The sequence below is a fragment of the Pongo abelii genome, chromosome 18 (genome assembly GCF_028885655.2).
Source record: "Pongo abelii isolate AG06213 chromosome 18, NHGRI_mPonAbe1-v2.0_pri, whole genome shotgun sequence".
Taxonomy (NCBI): Eukaryota; Metazoa; Chordata; class Mammalia; order Primates; family Hominidae; genus Pongo; species Pongo abelii.
Window position 1 is genome coordinate 80446174 of NC_072003.2, and position 27513 is coordinate 80473686.

Below are 27513 nucleotides of genomic sequence, written 5' to 3' on the forward strand. Positions count from 1 at the left end.
CAGTGAGTCCACTGAGGCACGGTAGCGTCTAAGGCACAAGCCGAGCACACAAGCCAGATCGTAATGGAGCCTATGTGTAAGGCCACTACTGGTGCAAGGCTGCACACTTCTAAGAAGAGCGGCGCGGGGGCTCGGCGACCTTCGCTTCAGTCGCTCCCCCGTGCAGTCCCTTGTGTCCAAGACACAACCTGATGCTTGCGCTCTAGTGGGCCGGGCTTGGAGGCGGCGGGAACTGCAATTGGTGGCTTTGAAGGCGCGGCGGGCGGGAACAGCTGCTGAGGAGTCAGACTGCAGGAGATGTGGGCCGGTAAGAGAGCCCCGGGCGGCATTGGATCGGGACCCGGAGGGTGTGGGGCCTTGAGGAAGCCAGATCCCAGGCCTCGGGGGCGGCTTTTTTCACAATTGTCGCACGTTGTGAGGCGCAGGATTGGCGCTAGGTCTCGGGCTCGGGGCGGGGAACTACGGTTCGGGTCGAGGTGAGGGGGCGATGACGCTGTGCCGGCCGTGGCGTCACCTCGCCTGCGGTGAGGCGGGTCGAGCCTTACGTAGGCGCGCGACTGCGTCAGAGGCGGGCCGTGTGGTCATGTGACCAGGGGCTCGGCTTTCCGATCTTGGGGTTGCTTCCTGGCCCAGAGTTGGGGTTTTGCTTTTCTGTCACCTCGGCTTCCGTCGTTTTTCGTCCGTGTATCCTCTTGCGTTGCTCCTCGCATTGCCTGTTGGAGCTCAGCAGAGGTGTGTGGCTACGGGAACGTTACTTAAAATGGATCTTTTCGATCATGCGTTCCACAGATCTTGAGCATCTACTGTATGCCAGGCACTAAAGCGCTAGGAAGTACAAAGAAAGTTTAAAAATGGGGCCGGGCGCGGTAGTTTACGCCTGTAATCCCAGCAATTTGGGAGGCCGAGGCGGCCGGATCACCTTAGGTCAGGAGTTCGAGACCAGCCTGGCCAACATGGGGAAACCCCGTGTCTACTAAAAATACAAAAATTAGCCGGATGTGGTATCAGGTGCCTGTAATCCCAGCTATTTGGGAGGCTGAAGCAGGAGAAGCGCGTGAACCCGGGAGGCAGAGGTTGCAGTGAGCCGAGATCGCGCCACTGCACTCCAGCCTCGGCGACAAAGCGAGATTCTGTCTCAAAAACAACAAAAAAAGGAAAGTTTAAAAATGGTCACGGGGTAAACGTTTACTAAAGGGATTTCCGTCTTAATTGGTGAGATTGAGGGCGCCCTACCAAATTTCTTTAGATTGGCGTTCTGCAAAGTTTACCCAGAATTAATCATCTGACGTACTCTTTAAAAAAAGATGCTAAATCTCAAGCCCTCCGTGCGCCCTTCTCACAGTTTAATTTGATAGGGCCCAGGAATCTTCATTTTAACAGCCTAGCCTCGCCTGTGGTTTTTTGTTTTGGTTTGGTTTTTGGTTTTTCTTTTTTGAGACGGAGTCTTGCTTTGTCGCCCATGCTGGAGGGCAGTGGCGCGTTCTCGGCTCACTGCAACCTCCTCCTCCCGGATTCAATCGGTTCTCCTGCCTCAGCCTCCCGAGTAGCTGGGACTACAGGTGTGCGTCACGACACCCGGCTAATTTTTGTATTTCTAGTAAAGACGGAGTTTCACCATGTTGGCCTGGGTGGTCTCAAACGCCTGACCTCAAGTGATGCACCACGCCCGGCGCGCTCCCGGCCCCTCGCCCATGTTCTTAATGGGAGAGATGTTGATTTGGTGTTTCACTGACTGTTGAACCCCAGTCCGCCCAGGTTGTCTCCTCAGGCATTCATTCCACAAGTATTTATCAAGTACGCATTAGACTGTTCTTGGCCTGATTGGACATACTGACTATAGTGAGGCAGTTCTGATCTAGGAGTATAGCTGTGAATAAAAACATCATCCTGCCCTGGAGCTCAATTTCAGAAACAAAATTTAAAAGATAATTTCAGATAGTTCTGTAAAGACAATCAGCAGTGGATGGCCTGGTGCAGTGGCTCACGCCTGTAATCCCAGCACTTTTGGGAGGCCGAGGTGGGAGGATCACTTGAGATTGGGAGTTCAAGACCAGCCTGACCAACATGGTGAAACCCCATCTTTACTAAAAATAGAAAAATTAGTTGGGTGTCATGGTGCACACCTGTAATCCCAGATACTCGGGAGGCTGAGGCAGGAGAATCATTAGAATCTGGGAGGCAGAGGCTGCAGGAGGCTGCAGTGAGCAGAAATCGCACCACTGCACTCCAGTGTGGATGACGGAGCAAGACTCTGTCTAAAAAAAAGGAAAAAAAACAATTAGCAGTGGAGAGTGGGGAAGTAACTTTTGGTTGGGTGGTGAGGATAAGCCTGAGGAGAAACCATCTAAGCTAACACCAGAATTACAAGAAGTCACTGGAGAGAACATGTGCAGGAAGAACCTTCTAGGGAGTCGTAACTACAGGCACAATGGTCCTTCCCCAGAGAGATTATTTAAGAAACTAGCATAGTTGGAGCTCAGAAAGCCAAGGAGGGAAGCGGGGGCCACGCAACACGGGGTCTTGTAGACCACAGTGAAGGCTTTAGATGGCCCAGTAACTACACAAAGAAACAAATCCGACTCCTGTTTCATGATCCTGATTCTGTTCCTACGACCTTAATTCAGTCATTTTTCTATTTCTAAATGACTCCTAATCCTTCCTCTTTATCTTTGTCTTACTATCGTTTTCAGTATATTGTTAAAATACAGTCAACTATTTATTTTCAGAAGTGGACAAGGATAATTTTTCAGTGTTCAACAAATAAGTCACAGCCAGGACTCTTGTAGGAAGATACTTCTTTGTTCCTGGGATTCCCAAAGTTGTGAAGGAAACAGATAAGACTGACAGGCTTGTGTCTTAAACACAGATGCCAAGGTCTGTGTGTGGCTTCCTAGAAGATATACTGTTAAGGGACATTAAAGTATGCAGATGGTACCCTGCATTGTTTAAAAATCATGTTTGCAGACCATGCGCAGTGGCTCACACCTGTAATCCCAGCACTTTGGGAGGCCGAGGTGGGCAGATCACTTGAGGTCAGGAGTTCGAGACCAGCCTGGGCAACATGGTGAAACCCTGTCTCTACTAAAGATACAAAAATTAGCCAGGCATGGTGGTGCACGCCTGCAGTCCCAGCTACCTGGGAGGCTGAGGCAGGAGAATCATTTGAACCAGGCAGGGGAGGTTGCAGTGAGCCGAGGTTGCACCACTGCACTCCAGCCCGGGCGACAGAGTGAGACTCTATCTCGAATGAAAAAAATAAATAAATATCATGTTTGCTTGCTTTTTTGTTCTGTGTTTGAAGAGAGAGAGAGAGATGCTCACCGGTGTCCCCAAATAAAGTAGCAGACGTGAGATCAGCTGTCACCATTGGCTGACAACTTCTGCCAAAGGAAAATAATAAAAGGGCTCAGGATCTTCCTTCCTTATTCCTGCAGCCGCTAGGTCATTCTTCTGGAGATTATATCCCTTGCCTATTGATGAGGGAGGCACACGAGATTTGGGGCTCAGGACGTTATAGACAGTTAAGGAATCTCACCTTCAGGCATGGGCAGGAGAAGTGAGGGAGGAAAGAGCTCTTTGTTCACAGGCAGTGCATTAAAGGAATAAGAGAGAGCAATCCACTGCACCGCTAGCTCTTAGCATGTCCTGTGGACTCACAGATCCAGCTGTTTATTCAGTATCTCCATTTGGACTCTCATCTTTATCTTAATATTAACAGATTCAGAACAGAATTACAGAATTCTTGAGCTTTCTTCTGCCCCTCTCACAGTCTTGGGCATCTCAGCTAATAGTAACTTTGTCTTTTAGTTACCTGGTAAAAACCTTGCTTTCATCTTTGGTTCTTTTCTTGATCTAACACCCCACATGTAATCCATTTGGAAACCTCATGAGTTCCCTCTTAAAAGTGTATCCAGAACCTGACCTCTTCCCCTGCCTCACTAACCTCCAACCTCTGTCCTTGCCTCCTTACACTGTGTTCTCAGTACAGTAGCCAGATTGATCCTGGTAGAAAAGCTAAACAAGAGCATGTCCTGCCTGTGCTCAGTAACTTGTAGAGTGAAAAAAGCAGTGATCCCCGAGGTGGCTTTCAAGGCCCTCCATGATGACTGACCTCACCTCCTTCTCTATGCCTCCTTCCTGTCTCTGCTGTCCCCTCACTGGAGGCCACCCTTCCCTGTTCCTCGAAGGCCCCAAGCAGGCTCTTGCCTCAGGACTTTTGCACATGCTGTTCCTTCTGCCTGGAAAGCTCTTCCACCACATGACTCCTTCTCCTGCAAGGATTGCCCCCAAGTTATATTCTCTATGAGGCCTACTCTCTCCAGCACTCCCACGCTCAACTCAGCCTGCCAAAATTATTCCATTTTCTCCGGCGCTCCTCACTTTTAACATAGTTTGTGATTTCCTTGTTGTTTCTCTCTCCCCACTAGAATGGATGTGCCATAGTGGAACAGATGTTTGTCTTTTTGGCCAAAGACATATCTATCCCCAGTGCCTAGGAAAGGGCCTGGCATGCACAGATCCTCAGTAAGGGGTTACATGAATCAGTAAATGAATGAATGATTTATATATCATCGCCATCAAAACATCAAAATACTCCAGCCAGAAAAGGAGAGATAGCACTAATTTTTAAACTCTAAAACATTTAAATATACATTAAGGAGAAAATAATTAAATGCTCATGCTAAAACACTGCAGAATAGCTGAAAAAGTGTAAACATTTAGGTGTTTGACCTACAAATCAAAATCCCAGCTAAATATGATGCTGATGGCCAGGCGCAATGGCTCACACATGTAATCCCAGCACTTTGGCATGTTGAGGCGGGTGGATTGCTTGAGCCTAAGAGTTCAAGACCAACGTGGGCAATCTAGTGAGACCCTGTCTCTATTTTTCATATGTGTGTGTGTGTATGTGTAAATAAAGACAGACAAGTATTGTATTTGGTTAATATTTGTTGTGCTGTTTTTGTTTTGTAAAAGTGCCAAAGAGATGGATGAGACTGTTGCTGAGTTCATTAAGAGGACCATCTTGAAAATCCCCATGAATGAACTGACAACAATCCTGAAGGCCTGGGATTTTTTGTCTGAAAATCAACTGCAGACTGTAAATTTCCGGCAGAGAAAGGAATCTGTAGTTCAGCACTTGATCCATCTGTGTGAGGTAACAGTGTTAAAAATGATGAGTCTTGAATAGAGTGCTACCCCCTTGGGTTTTTCTTTCTTCTATTCCTTACTCCAAAAGAGATGCAAGGTAGCTGCTAAACTATTAGTGAAGTGATGAGGGCTATATACAACTGCAGTGGAAAAAAACCTAATTTTTAATTGACCTTTTCATCTTAAAAGAATGCTTAAAAGTCAATAAGATGGAAAAAGTAAATATCATAGGAGAAGAAAAAAACAGTACAAATTAAAATAAGGAGCAGTATTTTTTGCAGTATTTTTTTAAACCTATCAAATTATCAAGGATGAAAAGACAACACCACCCAAACATATTGGCAAAGTTGTAAGGAAAGAGACTCTGTCTTTCATGTGTATTTATCTACTTAATTGCTTATTGTTTTAAAATGTTTTCAGACTATCAGAAAAGTTGCAAATATAGTTCAAATAATTTTCTTATTCCAATATACCCATCTCTCCTTCAGTTTTATTTATTTATTTCTTTATTTTTCAGACAGAGTCTTGCTCTCTCATCCAGGCTGGAGTGCACTGGCACAATCTCAGCTTACTGTAACCTCTGCCTCCCAGAGGTTACAGCCTCCCAGAGGCTGAGGCGATTCTAGTGCCTCAGCCTCCTGAGTAGCTGGGACTACAGGCACGCACCACCACAGTGGCTAATTTTTGTATTTTCAGTACAGACGAGGTTTTGCCATGTTGGCCAGGTTGGTGTCGAACTCCTGACCTCACGTGATCCACTCACCTTGGCCTCCCAAAGTGCTGAGATTACAGGTGTAAGCCACCATGCCTGGCCTCCTTCGCTTTTAAATAAATATACTTTTTGACCTAGCAATTCTACTTACAGAAATTTATGATGAGAGAATAATAAAAAAAGGAGGTATGTATAAATACTATAATTGATAAATATTTAGTTATATAAATCAAGATGCATTGTAGCATTGTTTTAAAAACAAAATACATTCACATAAAGACATGTGTACTGATGTTCACAGCAACATTATTCATAAAAGCCACAAACTGGAAACAACCCAAATGTCCATCAGCAGGTAAACAGATGAACAGACTGTGATGTTTCCATACAGTGGATATACTCAGCAATAAAAAGGAATGAAGTATTCATAGATGCTAACATATGGATGGATATCAAAATAATTGTGCCGAGTAAAATCCAGACCAAAAAAATGAGTACACACTTATGTTAACATTCATATAAACCTCTAGAAAATGCAAACAAATCTGTAATGACAGAAAGCAGATCAGCGTTTGCCTTAGGACTAAGGCTTGGGAGGTAGAGACATGGGAACCAAGAAGAGTGGAAGGAAGTGGGCGGTGATAAGAAAGGGACACAAGACTGGACTCAGTGGCTCCTGCCTGGAATCCCAGCACTTTGGAAGGCCAAGGCAAGCAGATCATTTGAGGTTAGGAGACCAGCCTGGCCAACACGGTGAAACCCCTTCTCTACTAAAAATACAAAAATTAGCTGGGCATGGTGGTGCACACCTGTAATCCCAACTCCTTGGGAGGCTGAGGCAGGAGAATCACTTGAACCTGGGAGACAAAGGTTGCAGTGAGCTAAGATTGTGCCTTTGCACTTCTGCCTGGGCAATAGAGCAAGACTCTGTCTTAAAAAAGAAAGAGACACGAGAAAATCTGGGAGGCAGTGCTGGTGGATATTGTCACTGTTTTGATTGTGGTAATGGTTTTGTGTGTATATTCATAAGTCAAAATGTATCAAATTGTATACTTTAAAAATATACAGTTTAGGCCGGGCGCGGTGGCTCACGCCTGTAATCCCAGCACTTTAGGAGGCCGAGGCGGGCGGATCATGAGGTCAGGAGATCAAGACCATCCTGGCTAACACAGTGAAACCTCGTGTCTACTAAAAATACAAAAAATTAGCCGGGTGTGGTGGTGGGCGCCTGTTGTCCCAGCTACTCGGGAGGCTGAGGCAGGAGAATGGCGTGAACTGGGAGGCAGAGCTTGCAGAGAGCCGAGATCGCGCCACTGCACTGCAGCCTGGGCGACAGAGCGAGACTCTGTCTCAAAAAAATATATATATATACAGTTTAATGAATGATAATTATACTTCAATAAAGTTAATTTTTAAAAAATCAAAAAGTTAAAAGTGATAAATGAGGAATAAATTGTGACAGAAGGTTGTGAATGCCTGGACTAAGACATGAATCAGAAAGAATGTCCATTGGTTAAGAGGAGAACAGATTGGAGACAGGTTGTCAGTAAAGTACTGAGAATGTGCTAATAGTCTGTTCTAACCAATCCTAAAATGTGTTTTAAATGGGATAGAGCCAAACCTATCACCACAGTTACTAAATAATTTGTTTTCTCTTTTAGGAAAAGCGTGCAAGTCTCAGTGATGCTGCCCTGTTAGACATCATTTGTAAGTTTTAGTGATTTGTATTTATACCTAACCAATCAGTTTCATTAGAGGCAATTTTGTTTCTTTGTGAGACAGGGTTTCCCTCTGTCACCCAGGCTGGAGTGCAGTAACGCCATCTCAGCTCACCGTGACCTCTGCCTCCTGGATTCAAGTGATTCTCCAACCTCAGCCTCCCAAGTAGCTGGGACTATAGGAGTGCATCACCACATATGGCTAATTTTTTGTATTTTTTGCTACAAGGTTTTGCCATGTTGCCCAGGCTGGTCTCCAGCTCCTGGGCTCAAATGTTCCTCCTTCCTCAGCCTCCCGAAGTGCTGGGATTATAGATGTGAACCGCTGTACTTGTCCCAGAAGCAATTTTGTATATAACACCTCAGAGTCTAGAGTTGAGGAGACCTTGTTTCAAATCCCAGTATGTCACTCAGCAGTATGTTCTTTGACAAGTTGCATCACCTTTCTGAGCCTCAGACTTCAAGCAGAGATAATAATACAGTATCTACTTCACGGTATTCTTGTTAGGATTAAATGAGGCAGTGCCTGAGAAGCTGTTATCGTGGTAACTGGCACATCAGAAGCACAAAGTAAATGTTAGGCTTTGTATTACTCACGTTGCCAACTTACAACAGCTCAACTTAATTTTTCAACTAGTATGAAAGCAGCAGACATTCAACAGAAACCATACTTTGAGTTCCCATATGACCATTCTTTTCTCACTTTCAGCACGGTATTTAGTAAGTTACATGAGGTATGCAACAGTTTATGATAGAAGACTCTGTTGGATGATTTTGCTCAACTGTAGGCTAATGTAAGTGCTCTGAGCACACATAAGGTAGGCTAGGCTAAGCTAAGATATATGAAGGTTACGTGAATTATTTTCACCTCAAGGTGGATTTATCAGGCATAGCCACATCATACGTCAAGAAGCATCTGTATTATTATTATAGGATTTGAAAATATCTTTCTGAAAATTCATTCCTATTAGTGTAGCTTCTCACCTCTCCTCCCTTCCATTTCACTGATTTTTGTCTAGCTTTCCTGTCTGTACTTTTTCAAGATGCCTGTTTTTTTTAATCAGAAGGCAGCATAATATAGGGGCTGAGAACACAGGCCCTGGGGCCAGACTTCTTGGGTTCATTTCATGGCTCCATTACTGCCTCCCTGTGAGCCCTGGAGGAAGCTGGTTAACATCTCTGAGGCATACCAACATCTCTGGTATTATCATTTGACCAATCTGTACAATAGTGATAATATCACATAAAGTTATGGTGAGGATTAAATAAGAGTACATGTTAAATACTTAGAGCCTGGTATTAACTAACTGCAATCATTAGGTATTAGCTGTTTTCTGTAAGTGTAACAAAAATTATCTTTATTAATACTTTGCTCCAACTCATGGCATGCTCCAATTCGGCTATTGCTGAATTTACAGCATCTGCCTCTGATTTAGTTTGTCTCATTTTCAGTGGTTGGATTCTCTCAAGCATAAAAGGTGGATCCACACCATTCCCATTTCTCATACATTGATTCAAAAATTCATTAAGCACCTGGCTGGATGCAGTGGCTCACACCTGTAATCCCAGCACTTTGGGAGACCAAGGCAGGTGGATCACCTGAGGTCAGGAGTTGGAGACCAGCCTGGCCACTATGGTGAAACCCCATCTCTACTAAAAATACAAAAAATTAGCCGGGCATGGTGGCAGGTACCTGTAATCTGCTACTCAGGAGGCTGAGGCAGGAGAATCACTTAAACCCAGGAGACAGAGGTTGCAGTGAGCCAAGATCGCACCACTGCACTCCAGCCTGGCAACACCGCGAGACTCTGTCCAAAAAAAAAAAAGAAAGAAAGAAAAAGAAAAGAAAACCTGGTCTGAAGTCCAGAGACACAGATAAAGGTCTCAGTGCAGAGAGAGTTTTAAGCCAGAAGGACGAAGGGATATGGTTGAACTTGCTAACTTCCTAGGTCCATTTCTACTCCAAGATAGGAGTAGTTTGTAACTCCTGAAAGATGTTTTCTGTCATATACTTATTCATTCATTCATTCGTCAAACATATACTGAAGCCTGCTGTGGTGGTGTGGGACACTTGGGAGGCTGAGGCAGGAGGATCGCTTGAGCCCGCAAGTTCAAGTCTAGCCCAGTTAACGTAGTGAGACCCTGTCTCTAAGAAAAACAAAACAAATATTGAGTGCTTGCTTTATGCCACGCAGTTAAGTTTAGACCTGGGACTACAACAGTGAACAGGTCCCTCATTTCCATCAGAGTCTAACTGGAAAGACAGGCAGTGTACAAATGAACATCTAAATAAATAATGTGGCTGGGCACGGTGGCTCATGCCTGTAATCCCAGCACTTTGGGAGGCCAAGGTGGGTGGATCACCTGAGGTCAGGAGTTCGAGACCAGCCTGGCCAACATGGTGAAACCCAGGAGGCAGAGGTTGCAGTGAGCTGAGATTGCACTATTGCACTCCAGCCTGGGCAACAAGAGTGAAACTTTGTCTCAAAAAATAATAATAATAAATACATACATACATACATACATAATGTGACGTCAGGTAGTGATGAGTCCTCCCATGGGAACTGGGAACTAACGCAGGGCGTTTGGGGTAGGGTGATCAGGGTGGGGACTACTCTGAGTAGAGAGCAGAATGAGGTGGGGAGTGGGGTGTGTAAGGAGCTAGGAGAGGGCAGAGGAGCAGCTGGCTCAAATGTGGGTCCTGTGGGGCACAGCATTCCCTGTCATGCCAGATTAATGTGGCATTCTGTGGGGCAGGCTTATGTGGAAATGGAATAAATGGGCTAACATAGAATAAATACCAAAACTCAACTGTATTATCTAAGTCAGTTGAATTGAGTAATTATGATTTGCTTTATTTATATGAATTAAATTTAATCCATATAAAGTTTATATTTTGAATACAAATCTGTATAACCCAATTTGTGAATTACTGTTATTTTCCCCAGTTTTAAAGTATAGAAATATCTATAAGCATATTACTTCAAAGTTCTATGATATGCTAGTAGTAAACCTTTCTTCCCTCTCTCAGATATGCAATTTCATCAGCACCAGAAAGTCTGGGATGTTTTTCAGATGAATAAAGGACCAGGTAATATTTTCTGTTTACAATTGAATATTTATATTTGATTGTTTGACTTGGACTCAGGAGGCAGAGGTTACAGTGAGCTGAGATAGCACCACTGCACTCCAGCCTGGGTGACAGAGCGAGACTCTAGATCCAAAAAAAAAAAAAAAAAAAAAGGAATAGCAGTATGTTCCTCATTTCTTTCAAAATGAGGTGATTATTTATTACTCACTTATGGAAAATGAGAAACATATTTCTTGGTGCCATGTCAGAAGTACTAGCAGCATTTGTGTGATTTGATCATTATTACTCTGGAATTATACAAAATGCTTAGTTTCATGGTACTTTACAAATGTATTTACTGAAGACATTGTAGCTCTCTTGATTTTTCTTTATTTTTTTTCACTTTGGCAGGTGAAGATGTTGACCTTTTTGATATGAAACAATTTAAAAATTCGTTTAAGAAAATTCTTCAGAGAGCATTAAAAAATGTAAGAATAAAATTCATCTTTTACATAAAATTCAATGTCATCACGTCTGTGCACTTAAAATTTGCTACTATCATAGTTTTTTTTTTTTAATTTGTAAGAAATTCAGTTAGTAATCGTTCATACTGTTCTACTCCATATCAAAAACACACTGTAAATATTATGAAAACTTCCCTTTCCTCTCTCCTGTCTATTCAGGGCCTGAGGCTTCTTTTTCCAGAGAAGCCCAGTCCAGCAGAGCTCTCTGCAGTGATGGAAATGCTCTGTATTGACATTGTTCAGTTCAGCCACATGTAGCTGCTGAGCACTTGTGGCTAGTGTGACTGAGCAGCTGAATTTTTAATCTTTTTTTTTTTTTTTTCTTGAGACAGAGTCTTACTCTTTTGCCCAGGCTGGAGTGCAGTGGCAAGATTGCAGCTCACTGCAACTGCCTCCTGGGTTCAAGCAGTTCTTCTGCTTCAGCCTCCCGAGTAGCTGGGACTACAGGCGCACACCACCATGCCCAGCTAATTTTTGTATTTTTAATAGTGATGGGGTTTCTCCATGTTGGCCAGGCTGGTCTTGAACTCCTAACCTCAGGTGATCTGCCTGCCTTGGCCTCCCAAAGTGCTGGGATTACAGGCATGAGCCACCACACCCAGCCTGAATTTTTAATCTTATTAAACTTTGATGATTTTTTACACTAAATAGCCACATGTAGCTAGTAGTTCCAGTAATGGTCAGTGCAAACCTGAAGCACCCTTGATTTTACAGATGTTTTTGCTTTTGTAATGTGAAACAAAGAAGCTATTCAGAATAAGACAATCTTCCATTCAAGCCAGTAGAGGCCCACTGAGCACGTGATTGGGGCCAAGCTCTATGATGCTCACTCAGGAAAGTCAGATAGGTGTGTGCCGCCATACCCTGGACTGGGGAGACTTTCTTGTCTCCTGCACCAAGGGTATTTGGAAAAGCTGCTAAAGAATGGGCAGAATTTGCTAGTGCCACTGTAACAACCCACTTTTCCTAGAACAAGATCTCAGAGGGAGGAAACAGAGACGTGGGCAAGCCGATTGCATCTCACTCAAGTCCCTCCTTTTTAGGCTCAGAGCTTTAAAGGGAAGCTGAATCAGAGAGGAGTTGATAATCCAGGAGCAGGCTATTAAATTCCAGACCAACTGGCAACCATATTTAAAAGTTTGGAAAGGCCTGTATTTTATCCATGAAATGGATTCAAGGTAGTACCTCTGGTCTCGCCATGTAACATTCCTTTAGAGGAGTTTTTAGCTTCTGAGCTAAATGCATAACAGCATTAGGAATAGTATATTTTCAAGCCCATTATGACATAGAAATCTTCTTTTTCTTCTTCTTTTTTGTTTTTTTGTTTTTGTTTTGTTTTTTTTTCTTTTTTTTGAGACATGGTCTCACTCTTTTGCCCAGGCTGGAATGTACTGACATGATCTCGGCTCACTATAATCTAGACCTCCCAGGCTCAAGCTATCCTCCCACCTCAGCCTCTTGAGTAGCTGGGACTATAGGCACATGCCACCGTGCCTGGCCTTTTTTTTTGGGGGGGGTAGATACTGAGTTTCACTATGTTGTCCAGGTTGGTCTCAAACTCCTGGGCTCAAGCGATCCTCCTACCTCAGCCTCCCAAAGTGCTAGGATTACAGGCATAAGCCACAACACCCAGCCTAATTAGATAGAAATCTTACTGTTAAACTTCATAGCGTGTGCTAGGTCTGGGTTAGATGCTAAGAAGGCTTCATTATAAAACAAGTAACTCATTTGTAAGGCTGCCTTACCTCATAAACTCTTACACATGGAGGAACAGTTTTCAGGACAAGCCCAAGAAATTATTGAAAAAACAATCACCTCTACAAAAAAAAAAAACTTTTTTAAAAAAATTAGCCAGGCATGATGGCACGTGCCTGTGGTCTCAGCTACTAGGGAGGCAGAGATGGGATTCCTTGAGCCCAGGAAGTTGAGGCTGCCATGAGCAAGCTATGATCATGCCACAGCACTCCAGCCTGAGCAACTGAACAAGACCTAGTCTCAAAAAAAAAAAAAAAGAAAAGGATTTTTTTTTTTTTAAATCACAAAATGTTTTCCCAGAGATTCCCAAAATACTCATGAAAAGCAGAAAAGACTGCCAGGTCTCAACCTGCATACAAGAGTATAGGGACATCGTTGTTCACCCCAAAACAGCACCTGGAGTTGGTGCCACAATGAAATTTTAATTAGGAAATTAAGCCTTTTTTTTTTCTTTCTTTAATAAGGTGACAGTCAGCTTCAGAGAAACTGAGGAGAATGCAGTCTGGATTCGAATTGCCTGGGGAACGCAGTACACAAAGCCAAACCAGTACAAACCTACCTACGTGGTGTACTACTCCCAGACTCCATACGCCTTCATGTCCTCCTCCATGCTGAGGCGCAATACACCGCTTCTGGGTCAGGTATGGAACAAATTATTACAAGCTATAATATTTTATTATCCTATCTCAAAGGTCTATATAGATTTTAACTGCTCAATAAGCATTTGATAGAGAATACTAGGCCAGGTGCAGTGGCATGTACCTGTGGTCCCAGCTACTTGGGAGGCTGAAGTGGGAGGATTGCTCATGCCCACGAATCCGAGGCTGCCGTGAGCTGCCGATCACAAGACAAAGCAACACCCCACCTCTAAAAAAACGAAAAAGAGATTCTTGTTCTCCTAAAATAAGAAACAGAGAGTGTTGTTATCTGCAGATGGGAACATGGCATAAGATATTAGATTGGAGCTATATTTTATTGTTTTTTGATCTAGAAATAATGCATACTTAATATAAAAAAATGCAACCGATGCAGAAGTCTCTAAAGATATAAAGTCTTCAAAGCTTCATACCCCTTTTCCCTATTCCATTCGTTCAAAGTAACTACTGTCAAAGTTTGCTATTTCCTTTGACAAGATGGTTATTAGAAAAGCCAGGGTAGGCCGGGTGCGGTGCTCACGTCTGTAATCCCAATACTTTGGGAGGCAGAGGCGGGTGGATCACCTGAAGGCAGGAGTTTGAGACCAGCCTGGCCAACATGGTGAAACCCCGTCTCTACTAAAAATACAAAAAAATTAGCCAGGTGGCGGGCACCTGTAATCCCAGTTACATGGGAGGCTGAGGCAGGAGAATTGCTTGAACCCGGGAGGCAGAGGTTGCAGTGAGCCCAGATCGCACCATTGCACTCCAGCCTGGGCAACGAGAAAGAAACTCCGTCTTAAAAAAAAAAAAAAAAGAAAAAATTAACATAACATTTCCACGTGGTTACAAATGAATATACCTCATTACTTTTTCATAATTGTATAATTTGCTTATTAATGAACATTATTTTCATTTGTAACCATTTCTCCCATGTTCCATACACAAGAAGACTGCTTTCACATAAGATGTAGCCTCTGTTCCGAGCCTGCTTCTCTTTATGGTTCTGCCTTTAATATCACAGTCTTCCTAGCATCTTTCCCCAAAGTTAGTTCTCCCTAAAGTGGCCTGACACTTGCTGCTACCACTATTAGCATTCACAACCACAGTGGCACCTTCAATTGGTTCCAGAGCTGCCACATCAGCTGGTTGTAGGTGAGCAGCTCCACTATCCTGGCTGCATCATGTCCTGTCACTCCACAGCAGAGCTGGGTGGAGGTGCGGTGTGGAGTACCAAGAACTCCATTGTTGTGACCAGGCAAGCCGTAGGGTCCCTGTGACTACTTGCTTGTCATTTAAGTTTTTTGGTGGTTTATTGAAATGGCAAAGACTGCTACTCACTTCTATTTCCTTAAAACACTTCTTTACATTTGGGGTCTCCTCCTCCATGATACCTAGTGGTCTTTCATCAACTTATAGCCAAGTGAGTACACCTTGCCACAGGTAGTTTAAACATTACCCCAAAGGCTAATGTTCTTTTTTTTTTTTTTGAGATGGAGTCTCACTCTGTCACCCAGGCTGGGGTGCAGTGGGGCGATCTTGGCTCACTGCACCCTCCGCCCCCCAGATTCAAGCGATTCTCCTGCCTCAGCCTCCCAAGTAGCTGGGACTACAGGCACTCACCACTATACCTGGCTAATTTATTTTTCTATTTTTAGTGGAGGCAGGGTTTCACCATGTTGCCCAGGCTGGTCTCAAACTCCCAACCTCAAGTGATCCACCTGCCTTGGCCTGCCAAAGTGCTGCGATTACAGGCGTGAGCCACCACGCAGACTAATGTTCATTTCTATTGTGTATCTTAAGGCAAACTTGTCTCTGTTCTCTAGATCCGGGTAAACATCTTATCCTATCATAGTAATTCTGTTTCAGTCTTCTTTTCCCCTAATGACAGGACACTCTTATGAGCTGTATTCAATACACACTTTTTTCTTCAGTATTTGCCATAAAGCATACATATCTGCATTTTTGTATGGCAATATCATTATAGTATTAGATGACTGATATTCAAAAACAGTAACATTTTGAGTATTTATTGTTTATTCCTAAGTCTGAACTTGATTTATTACTACCTCCTAACTTTAAACAGGATTGCTTTTCTAAAAAATAATACAAAAGACTGCATTTATCAGAATCTTAATGCCATTAACCACTTTGTTTTTGAAGCTCAGTAACAGGCTATCACATTTTTTTCTAGACTTCTTTTTACATTTACGGGGAAACTATTCACTAATTGCAGCTCTTACATCTTACTTTGACAAGTATTATAAACACAGAGACAGTAATCCTAATAATAGTCTTGCAAATTTTCATTTCAAGGCGCTGACAGTTGCTAGCAAACACCATCAGATTGTGAAAATGGACCTGAGAAGTCGGTATCTGGACTCTCTTAAGGCTATTGTTTTTAAACAGTATAATCAGGTGAGCCAATCAGTGACTCTCTTTAAAGGTAAATCTTTATCTTCTCTTTGACACAGGAGTTAGAAGCTACTGGGAAAATCTACCTCCGACAAGAGGAGATCACTTTAGATTTTACCAAAATGAAGAAAGCTTGCAATTAGTGAACATGAAAGGAAAATAAAAATTCCTCACAGTCATCTTTTTATAATTGTATTGTGTTTTATACCACTCATTAGTCACTGGAGTCTGTGTGGTAGATCTCAGCTTCCAAATCAGCTAATCACACTAGAATTTGTTTTCTCTTTAGAGTAACTTCACATTGTCTTTTGAAGCTAAATATATTATTCTTTGAAACAACAGAAAAGTAGAATTAACTTTTTGTCCCATCAGTCAAGCAGGTTATACAGGCACTGGAATTAAAGGGAAACGCAGTGGTTTTTTAAATCCCAAAGTTCATTTGTTAAAATTATTTGAATGTAATGTTCCCCTCTAATGACAAATACAGATCTGTCCTTACAGATGCAGGGGTGTTTTTTCAAACTATGCATGGCAAATGTGTGCATATGTGTTGACACTCCTGCGGGTGGATTGTTAATGCTCTGTGTATATCTTTGAGCCACTAGAGATGTTATACTTCTGTTTTTTCATCTGTTCTAAGCAGAAAGAAGTGATGGCTCTCTGCAAACAGTCCCTCTTTAAGGAAAAACTAACATTAAGAAGTTATATCATGAGGCCAGGCGCAGTGGTTCACGCCTATAATCCCAGTACTTTAGGAGGCCAAGCTGGGAGGAATGCTTGAGCCCAGGGTTTTGAGACGAGCCTGGGCAACATAGGGAGACCCCATCTCTACAAAATAAAAAATAAATAATATTTTTTTTTAAAGTTAGATCATGATTTTCTTCTCTAGCCATCCCCTCCTACCTACTACCCTCTCACCAAATTGATATAAACTGTTTTGCTATAATATGACAGTAGTGACCGGGCATGGTGGCTCATGCCTGTAACCCTCGCTCTTTGGGAGGCCAAGAAGGGCAAATCCCTTGAGCCCAGGAGTTCAATACCAGCTTGGGCAATATGGCGAAACCCCGTCTCTACAAAAAATACAATAAATAGCCAGGCATTCCAGGCGCGGTGGCTCACGCCTGTAATCCCAGCACTTTGGGAGGCCGAGGTGGGTGGATCACGAAGTCAGGAGACCGAGACCATCCTTGCTAACTCGGCGAAACCCCGTCTCTACTAAAAATATAAAAAAATTAGCCAGGCATGATGGCAGGCACCTATAGTCCCAGCTACTTGGGAGGCTGAGGCAGGAGAATGGCGTGAACCCAGGAGGCGGAGCTTGCAGTGAGCGGAGATAGTGCCACTGCACTCCAGCATGGGTGACAGAGTGAAACTCTGTCTCAAAAAAAAAAATAGCCAGGCGTGGTGCCACATGCCTATAGTCCCAGCTACCTGGGAGGCTGAGTTAGGAGGATCTCCAAAGCCCAGGGAGATTGAGGCTGCAGTGAGCCATGATCATGCCACTGACACTCCAGCCTGAACAACAGACTGAGATATTGTCTCAAAAAAAAAAAGAAAACACATTGTCAAGCACTGAACTATAAAAACAATGGATTCAGTGGGTGAAGGTAGGAGAAGGGGTTCAAGAGATTCAGACTAACAGTAGGAAAGTTATTTTTCCAATCTCAGTAAGTTTTTTAGGGTTAGGAAGATTCAGCACTGACGACGCTGAAATACCACAGTGCAAATGCTGCCTTAGATTCCCTGGGCTTTGCACTCACCAGATCCATTTCTATGATAAAGCACAGAGCTCCTCAAACAGAACACTCGAGTTGCAGGCTCAGCAGCCTCCTTGTCAAGTGTCCTGCTCAACTCAGCCAACTCAGCCAGGATATGGCCTTGGATCTTTCTGTTGGAAAAAAATAAACATTTGGCATACTTCAATATACTAAAAAAAAAATTAATATGTGTACTTCAAGATGTCAAAATTAGTAAAATATTCACTTTTTTTATTTCCTAGACCTTTGAAACTCACAACTCTACGACACCTCTACAGGAAAGAAGCCTTGGACTAGATATAAATAGTATGTGTGTGTTCATATGAAACTGAATTTTGGAAATGCATCATTCCCTCATAGATTTCTTTCACTTGGTAAAACGTGTATAGTAGGATCCTAATTCAAAAATTTTATTGTTTTCAGAAAAATTGAAAAGTAAATATCTGTTGAAGGAGTAAAGCTAATCTACCATAGGTCTCCTTTAGAATTTACTAGAATAACAATAAACAACAAAACAATAATTACAAAAACAAAAATTAGCTAATAGTTGTTGAGCATTTCTTGTGTGCCAGGCACCACACTAAGATGTTTATATGTATTCTTTCCTTAATCTTCACAGTAGTCCTGTGAATAAGCGCTATTCATCAGGAAACTGGGTTTCAGGGAGGTATGGTAACTCTAGGCAAAGTCACACGGCTAAGGAGTGGCAAAACCAGGAGTGAAATCCAGGTATGTCTGGATCTGGAGCCCATGCTCTTAATGCGCTGGATAAACTTCTAAAACAATGAGAATCATGACTGTATTGCTACTCACAGATGTCTGAAGTCTCTCACTAGAAAACCCAAGAGAACAGAGTACAGAACTACTAAAATAAATTTACAAAAGTGGTGGGGTAAAATAAAAATTCATAAAAAAATGAAAACTTGCCTATCTCTTAGTAGAGATTTGGCAATGAAACGAAACAGTGCCACTGTTATAAACTAAACACTTTTATGATTTTCCAGTGTCATAGGAACTGCTGTTGATCTCATCTTAGGTAAAGAAATCAGGATATAAAATGGCGTGTATCTTACGATTCCAGTTTTAAAAATACATAGGTGAGGCTAGGAACAATGTTATGCATCCATGGTCCTGGCTACTTGGGAGGTTGAGGAGGGAAGATCACGAGCCCAAGAGATCCAGTCCAGACTGGGCAACATAGTGAGACCCTGTCTCTTTTTGTTTTTGTTTTTTTTAGACAGAGTCTCACTCTGTTGCCTAGGCTGGAATGCAGTAGCATAATCTCAGCTCACTGCAACCTCTGCTTCCCAGGTTCAAGCGATTCTCTTGCCTCGGCCTCCCAACAATCTGGGACTACAGGCGCCTGCCACCACACCTGGCTAATTTTTGTATTTTTAGTAGAGATGGGATTTCACTATGTTGGCCAGGCTGGTCTGGAACTTCTGACCTCAAGTGATCCTCCCGCCTCGGCCTCCCAAAGTGCTGGGATTACAGGCGTGAGCCACCATGCCCGGCCGAGACCCCATCTCTTAAAAAAAAAAAACATATAGGCTGGGCGCCATGGGGATATATATATATGCATCTTTATTTTTGTTCACTATAGAAAGAGCTAGGCAAAAATATACTAAAATGCTAACAGTGCTTATCTCTGGGTGGTAGAATTATAATTTTTATTTTCTCTTTTATCAACCTGTACTTCACTACACTAAGAAACTTCCCTACACTAAGAAATTATTATAGCCAAAAGAAGCAGTAAATGTTATTTTAAAATTATACAAACAATTTGAAGGGTTAGGAATGAAAGGAGGATAATTTAAGGATGAAATATATTCCTAATGGCTGTTTTATTTGAAATCTTCCACCTATAGTGGATTCAAGGATCATTCATGAAAACATAGTAGAAAAAGAGAGAGTCCAACGAATAACTCAAGAAACATTTGGAGATTATCCTCAACCACAACTAGAATTTGCACAATATAAGGTAAGACGTCATAATAAATATTAACTACAAGATATCAACATTGTTTAAAAAAAACAAAAACCTTAAGTGGAAAACAAATCTAAGAAACTGTTCCTTTTTCATTTGTCACTTAAATTTCATGTAATAAATTTATGAATTAAATAGACCTCTTTATCGTATTTATAAGTTCCTCTGTTAGCAAAGGAGATCTTTAGAAATTATGAATCTGGGCCGGGCACGGTGGCTCACACTTGTAATCCCAGCACTTTGGGAGGCCAAGGCAGGCGGATCACCTAAGGTCAAGAGTTCGAGACAGCCTGGCCAACATGGTAAAACCCCGTCTCTACTAAAAATACAAAAAGTTATCTGGACGGGTGGCACGTGCCTGTAATCCCAGTTACTCAGGAGGCTGAGGCAGGAGAATCGCTTGAACCCAGGAGGCGGAGGTTGCAGTGAGCCGAGATCGCGCCACTGCACTCCAGCCTGGGCGACAGAGCCAGACTCCATCTCAAAAAAAAAAAAAAGAAAGAAAGAAATTATGAATTTGCCTTTTTGTTTCACCTTACATATTAATGCAGTTATGCATAACTGGCAGTAATCTGTATATTTGAGGGGGAAGAAATGTAGATTATGCTATTCTAGCCCATCTATAACCTAGGACAGTATTTGGCACATAATAGGCGCTCATAAATACTTCCTGAATAAAAGAATGAATAGGTAAGTCATTACATCGCCCAGCCAGCATCACGTGGAGAAAAGCCAGTAACCTAGGCAGTACCACAAAAGTGGCTTGTTCAGAAGTGTGCCTTCCAGACATGTGCTGCTGCCCACCGGGAAGGCCAGGGCAGGGGGCTACAGGTGTTGAATGCAAACCCACTGCCACCACTAGGAGAACTTGAGGCTTATATTGTGATCACTCTAATTTCAGTCCATGCTCATACTCAAAACACCTTACTGCACCCAAGCCCTCCAATAAATTATTTTCTCTTTAGCCTTTCTGTAGCTACAGGCCACACTTTAAATCTGCCATTGATCTGCTCACTTAGGCCCAAAGCCTGTTTGATATGATTTAGTTTTAGTGGGAGAAATGGATTGACACCTTTCAAGTTGGGTCCCTTCATGGCAGGCTTTAAACTAGTTCCTTTAAACAGTTGATAATCTAGGATAGTGGTTCTCAAAGCGTAGTCCCTGGATTAGTAGTATCAGCATCACTTGGGAAGGGGGAAGAAATGCTGATTCTTGACCCCACCCTAGTCCTACTGGACTGGGGGAGGTGGGACCCCGCATTCTGTTTTCACGAGCCCTCCAGCTGATTCTGCACACACAGGCATGAGAGCCACTGGTCTAGGATGCAGAAAATGTGCTTTCTAAACTTCCCTTTATACACATCTCAGAATGGCACTATTCTGTATGTCAAGGTTACACATTTAATCATAGCTTCTACTGATTTTTTCTACCTTTTCTATTTCAAAAAATGTCAAATCTGGCCAGGTGCGGTGGCTCACACCTGTAATTCCAGCACTTTGGGAGGGCGAGGCGGGCAGATCACCTGAGGCCAGGAGTTCAAGACCAGTCTGGCCAATATGGTGAAACCCCATCTCTACTAAAAATACAAAAATTAGCCAGGCATGGTGGCACACGCCTGTAGTCCCAGCTACTCAAGAGGCAGAGGCAGGAGAATAGCTTGAACCTGGGAGGCGGAGGTTACAGTGAGCCGAGATGCACCACTGCACTCCAGCCTGGACAACAGAGCAAGACTGTCTCAAAAAAAAAGGGTCAAATCTTCAGAAAACTTGCAAGAATACTCCAATGAATATCCATTTCTCTTCGCTTCAGTTCACCAGTTGTTAACAGTTTGGTGCCTTTACTTGAACCATTTGAGTTAGTTGCAGACATTACTCATCCACCACATAGTTTACTGTATTGCCTCTGAATTTTAATGATCACTTTAAGTTAAAAAAAAAATTGAAACTTAGAATTTCATGAATATTTGATGATATCAGATGGTACGGTAATGGTATTGGGGTTCCCTTTTTTCTTTTTGAGATGGAATCTCGCCCTGTCACCCAATCTGGAGTGCAGTGGTGCGATCTTGGCTCACTGCAACCTCTGCCTCCCAGGTTCAAGCAATTCTCCTGCCTCGGCCTCCCGAGTAGCTGGGATTACAGGCACCTGCCACCACACCCGGCTAATTTTTTTTTTTTTTGATTTTTAGTAGAGACGGGGTTTCATCGTGTTGGCCAGACTGGTCTCGAACTGCTGGCCTCAGGTGATCCACCTGCCTCGGCCTCCCAAGGTGCTGGGATTACAGACGTGAACCACTGCACCCAGCCACAAGTTGATAATTATTTTACCTGGGTGATGTGCACTTGGGGCTCATACCGTGCTCCTTACTTTTGTATGTGTTTGAAATCTTCCATAATTAGAAGTTAAAAAGATATCTCAGCTGGGCACAGTGGCTCACACCTATAATCCCAGCACTTTGGGAGGCTGAGGCAGGCGGATCCCTTGAACCCAGGAGATCGAGACCAGCCTGGGCAACATAGCGAAACCCTGTCTCTACAAAAATTCAGAACTACAAGGTGTGGTGGCACGTGGCTGTGGTCCCAGCTAGTGGCGCTGAGGCGGGAGAATGGCTTGAGCCAGGGAGGTCCAGGCTGCAGTGAGCCATGTTCGTACCACTCCAACTTGGGCAACAAAGTGAGACTCTGTCCCAAAAAAGAAAGAAAGAAAGAAATCTCAGTGTGACTCAAAAAAAAATGTGGTATTTTTACATTGAAGTTACAGATTGCAAAAGATAGCACTAATTTTCCATTAAGAATGCAAACTGTAAAGGGCACCTGAGGGTGGAACTGACAGCATCTCCCAGGTGGCAGGCACTGTGCATGCTGGCATTTTGCCTTGGATGTTGTTTGATATACCAGTTGCCCTCTATGTTTTGTTTTGTTTTTTTCTGAGATGGAGTTTCACTCTGTTGCCCAGGCTGGAGTGCAGTGGCACCATCTTGGCTCACTGCAGCCTCCACCTCCTGGGTTCAAGCAATTCTCATGCCTTGGCCTCCTGGGTAGCTGGAATTACAGGTGCCCACCACCATGCCCAGCTAATTATTGTATTTTCAGTTAAGACAGGGTTTCACCATGTTGGCCAGGCTGGTCTCAAACTCCTAACCTCAAGTGATCCACTTGCCTTGGCTTCGCAAAGTGCTGAGATTACAGGCATGAGCCACTGTACCCGACCTGCCCTCTATGTTTGCAGTTAGCAGATTAAATGGTCCCCACCCCTGTTAATTCCTGTATTTCTTAATGGCAAGAATTAATGAAATGTATCATTCTGATTTCATTATATTTTACCATTCGTATTTATACAGTACATTTAATAGTCATTTATAAATGTTTGTTGACAGCTTGAAACGAAATTCAAAAGTGGTTTAAATGGGAGCATCTTGGCTGAGAGGGAAGAACCCCTCCGATGCCTAATAAAGTTCTCTAGCCCACATCTTCTGGAAGCATTGAAATCCTTAGCACCAGCTGGTGAGTGGTCAGCTTACACTATAAGCTAGAAAAATTAACAGCATGCCTCCATTCCATCCTTATAATCTGCTAATTACTTCTGAGCTCTCCCATCACCCCAGTCTGCTAGCCCATCCTGCTCTCTCTTGCATCTTCTGCTTCTGTACTTAATGGGGAGGAGGGGCATCTATGATCCACCCTCTAATCTCAGCCATTTTTAAACTGACTCAAATCCATCCTCCTGTGATGACTTTTAATTTTCTTTTTCCTTTTTTTTTTTTAATTTAGGTATTGCAGATGCTCCACTTTCTCCACTGCTCACTTGCATACCCAACAAGAGAATGAATTATTTTAAAATTAGAGATAAATAAGACGTGCGTGGTTTCATAAGCACAGCTCCTCCTTCTTGATACTGCACATGCACTTCAGCTCATGGCTAGCTGTATAGCTTCCGTCTGTAAACTTGTATTTTCAAGAATCCTTGGTATTGAATTTTTAGAAATGCTCACATCATTGTTGGGACTGATTCATTCGTCCACGATATGCCTCCTCTCTCCGATATCCTGCTAACTATAGCCATTGTGGCATTTGAGATGACAGGACTACATATATATGGCCCCACACTTGACCTTGAGTGCCTGAATGCTGTGAAATCAAGCATATGGCACAGCGCTCAAGACTTTTGGGTTTGTGTCCTTTTTTCTATGGCTGTCTCTTCTCGATTCTGGAGAGGTCTGGTTCCAGTGGCTCGTTTCCAGGGATTGATTCTTAAGCTCTGGATCACAGAAAGAAGCAACAAGGAACTATACTCAACTCAAAACTTTTTAGGAGAATCATGAAATTGGTCCATTCGAAGGATGGAGTTGAGTCTATTGTGTTATTGTTGCAAGAGGTTGCATATTTGGTGAGTCAGTTACATAAAATAATGTTCTTATTGTAAATATACTTCTCATAATCTATTTTATCATATGTATAACATTCAAACTGACAAATATTATACTGACTTATGAATAAAGGTGTCAAAAAACTGGCACATCAGTTAATTTTGATGAAAGTACTTCAGTGATCATCACTAAATACCCTATCTTTTTAAAAATTTTTTCCTTTCTAATTTTTTATTTCTTTATTTATTTATTGAGACAGGGTCTCACTCTGTCACCCAAGCTGGAGTGCAGTGGCATGATCATGGCTCACTGCAGCCTCGACCTCCCAGGCTCAAGTGATCCTTCCACCTCAGCCTCCTGAATAGCTGGGATTACAGACGCGCTCCATCATGCCCAGCTAATTTTTTTTGTTTGTTTTTTGTTTTTTGAGACAAAGTCTCCTTCTATCGCCCAGGCTGGAGTGCAATGGCACAATCTTGGCTCCCTGTAACCTCTGCCTCCTGGGTTCAAGCGATTCTCCTGCCTCAGCCTCCGAGTAGCTGGGACTAAGGCCTGCACCACCATGCCCAGCTAATTTTTGTATTTTTAGTAGAGACAGGGTTTCTCCATGTTGCCCAGGCTGGTCTCAAATTCCTGGGCTCAAGCAATCTGCCCATTTTAGCCTCCCAAAATGCTGGAATTATAGGAGTGTATTAGTCTGTTCTCATGCTGCTAATAAAGATACCTAAGACTGGGTAATTTACAAAGGAAAGAGGCTTACTGACTCACATTTCCACATGGCCAGGGAGGCCTCACAATCATGGTGGAAGGCAAATGAGAAGCAAAGTCATGTCTTACATGGCGGCAGGCAAGAGAGCTTGTGCAGGGAAACTCCCATTTATAAAACCACCAGAGCTCATGAAACTTATTCACTACCATGAGAATAGTAGGGGGGAAATCGTTCCCTTGACTCAAGTATGTCCACCTGGTCCTGCCCTTGACACATGGGGGTTATTACAATTCAAGGTGAGACTTGTGTGGAGACACAGCCAAACCATATCATAAGCATGAGCCACCACGCCCGCCACCATGTCTTTTTTAAACATTTTAAAATCTATTCTTTATCTTGTTTCAGAGAGAATTTGGAGTTACAGAAACACATTAGACTGGGCATGGTGGCTCACACTTGTAATCCCAGCACTTCGGGAGGTTTCTCCTAGTGTATGCTCACACTTCTGATACCAGATATGTGGGGGGAGGGGGTTTCCCCCACACATTAAGCAAGTGTGAAACATGATATACAAAAATGACTTCACTCTGGGCCGGCCGGGTGTAGTGGCTCACGCCTGTAATCCTAGCATTTTGGGAAGCCGAGGTGGGCAGATCACCCGAGGTCAGGAGTTCGAGACCAGCCTAGCCAACATGGCAAAACCTTGTCTCTACTAAAAATGCAAAAATTAGTTGGGGGGTAGTGGCAGGCGCCTGTAATCCCAGCTATTCGGGAGGCTGAGGCAGGAGAACTGGTTGAACCGGGTAGGCAGAGGTTGCAGTGAGCTAAGATCATGCCACTGTACTCTAGCCTGGGTGACAGAGTGAAACTCTGCCTCAAAGAATAAAGGCCAAGCATGGTGGCTCACGCCTATAATCCCAGCATTTTCAGAGGCCGAGGCGGGTGGGTCACAAGGTCAGGAGTTCGAGACCAGCCTTACCAACATGTTGAAGGTTGAACCCCGACTCTACTAAAAATACAAAAATTAGCCGGGTGTGGTGGTGTGCACCTGTAATCCCAGCTACTCAGGAGGCTGAGGCAGGATAATCGCTTGAACCCGGGAGGCAGAGGTTGCAGTGAGCCGAGACTGCACCACTGCACTCCAGCCTAGGTAACAGAGTGAGACTCCATCTTACAAAATAAATAAATCAAATAAAATAAATGACATCACTCTGGTTCAGAGCTCTAAAATGGAGGGAGGAAACCATTCTAAAAAGGACTCCCTACATGACCTGCAACTTGAAAAAAAATTAAAAGCTCCAAAAAAAAACAATACAGGAACTTACCTTGAACCTTTGAATTGGGCCAAATTGTGACGACCACTGCATCCTGGAAAATTTTATTTCACCAGCACTACAACTCCTCAACAGCACCAACCAATAACTATGGATTTTTGTACTAAGCCAGTCGCCTCTTTCAAAACAACTTGTCAACTTGTCTAATCACCCTCAGCTTTTTTTAAAAACCCCTCCTCTACCCTCTCTCTTCAGAACACAAGTGGCTTCTAGCTGAATCTGTCTCCCAAATTGCAATTCCTAAGACCTCAATAAAAACACCTTGTCTTGCTGCTTTGCAGTGTGGTCTTTTGCCCCTTGGATGACATTAAATGGTGTCAGAATTGAGTGGGACAAAGAAGCGACTCCCTTCTTTGTTCTGGTGCAGCCACGGATTCGAGCACAGTTCCTGCAGGAGGAACCCCATGTGTTCCACACCTCTCCCGTCGCCACGGATTCTGTTTATGAGTTGTCTCATTCCCTAACCCCCTACCTTGGTTGAGGTTCTTTATCCAACATCCTTGGTTGCCAGCTGTCCAGTAGCTGGGATTACAGGCACGCGCCACCATGCCCAGCTAATTTTTGTATTTTTAGTAGAGACGGGGTTTCACCATGTTGGTCAGACTGGTCTCGAACTCCTGACCTCAAGTGATCCTCCCGCCTCGGCCTCCCAAAGTGCTGGGATTACAGGTGGGAGCCTTGGTGCCCAGCCAAAATTCTATTTAACTTGATTTTTCTCTTCATGGCCAACTCACTGTTTCATTTGTGAAACTACTAGGGAAATTTCAGACTAGGGAATATTGAGGCACAGAAAATGATGGTACTTGGGCATGCTGGGTGCTTTTGGAAATGGAAAGGCCTGAGAAATAACCTTGAGAGTCAAGGTCCCTCTAACCTTGTCTTATTCTTGCCTCAACCAAGGGCAGAGAGGAACTCCCTCTGGAATTTCCTTGTCTGACAAAGAAAGCTCCTTACTAAAAGAAACACAGTTGCCTTCTATTCTGTCCTTCAAATCTCATTATCTATCAAAGAAATGAAGACTGAGGAACAGAGCCACACATGGATGGACCTTTTCATAAGGCCTGCCCCTCAGGCTCATTCAGATTCCAAAGAGAATCATTTACCAGTTAATTTCTGTCTCCCTGGTCCATTTACTCTCCCTTATAATAATGTACTGCTCCTCAGAAGAATTACACACGTTCCCCATCTCCTTACTCCCCTATGAAAAAGGGTATATAAGCGTCCACACCCCACTGGGGGTTGGGGAATAACCACTCTGTGATGACTCCCCTTCCCCCCAGGCACATTAATAAAGCTTGTATGCCTTTTCTCCTATTAATCCGTCTTTTATCAGTTGATTTTCAGTGTTTTTTTTAGCACTTTTTTGCAGGATCCAAA

General features: G+C 43.2%; 2 protein-coding genes across 10 annotated transcripts in view; one reads left to right on the plus strand and one right to left on the minus strand.

Moving 5' to 3' along the window:
- The window catches only part of CMC2 (C-X9-C motif containing 2), a 60714-nt gene that overhangs the window by 30873 nt on the left and 2328 nt on the right, over positions 1-27513 (minus strand). For 2 of the 6 annotated variants that reach the window (XM_054534182.1, XM_054534181.2), the window contains exons 1-2: positions 3322-3465; positions 2124-2255 (exon numbers count right to left, since the gene is read on the minus strand). The exons of 2 other annotated variants lie outside the window; for them this stretch is intronic. In XM_054534182.1, the coding sequence (XP_054390157.1) occupies positions 2124-2255; positions 3322-3367 (178 nt within the window). In that variant the 5' untranslated portion in view covers positions 3368-3465. Of the gene's footprint in view, positions 1-2123; positions 2256-3321; positions 3466-13692; positions 13829-17743; positions 17872-27513 lie in introns of those variants that run through there. 2 more of the 6 variants (XM_054534185.2, XM_054534186.2) reach the window with 2 other exon arrangements.
- CENPN (centromere protein N) lies at positions 216-26114 on the plus strand. 4 transcript variants are annotated; one of them, XM_003778669.5, is made up of 11 exons: positions 216-307; positions 4978-5158; positions 7525-7570; positions 10613-10672; positions 11063-11139; positions 13395-13571; positions 15882-15983; positions 17983-18046; positions 19609-19721; positions 23104-23230; positions 23498-26114. In XM_003778669.5, the coding sequence occupies exons 2-11, from the start codon at positions 4988-4990 to the stop codon at positions 23578-23580; spliced, it is 1020 nt and encodes a 339-aa protein (XP_003778717.1). In that variant the 5' UTR covers positions 216-307; positions 4978-4987; the 3' UTR covers positions 23581-26114. The 4 variants fall into 4 exon arrangements, with proteins under 4 accessions (XP_003778717.1, XP_009249251.1, XP_009249250.1 ...); XM_009250976.4 differs by lacking the exon at positions 15882-15983; XM_009250975.4 differs by lacking the exon at positions 10613-10672.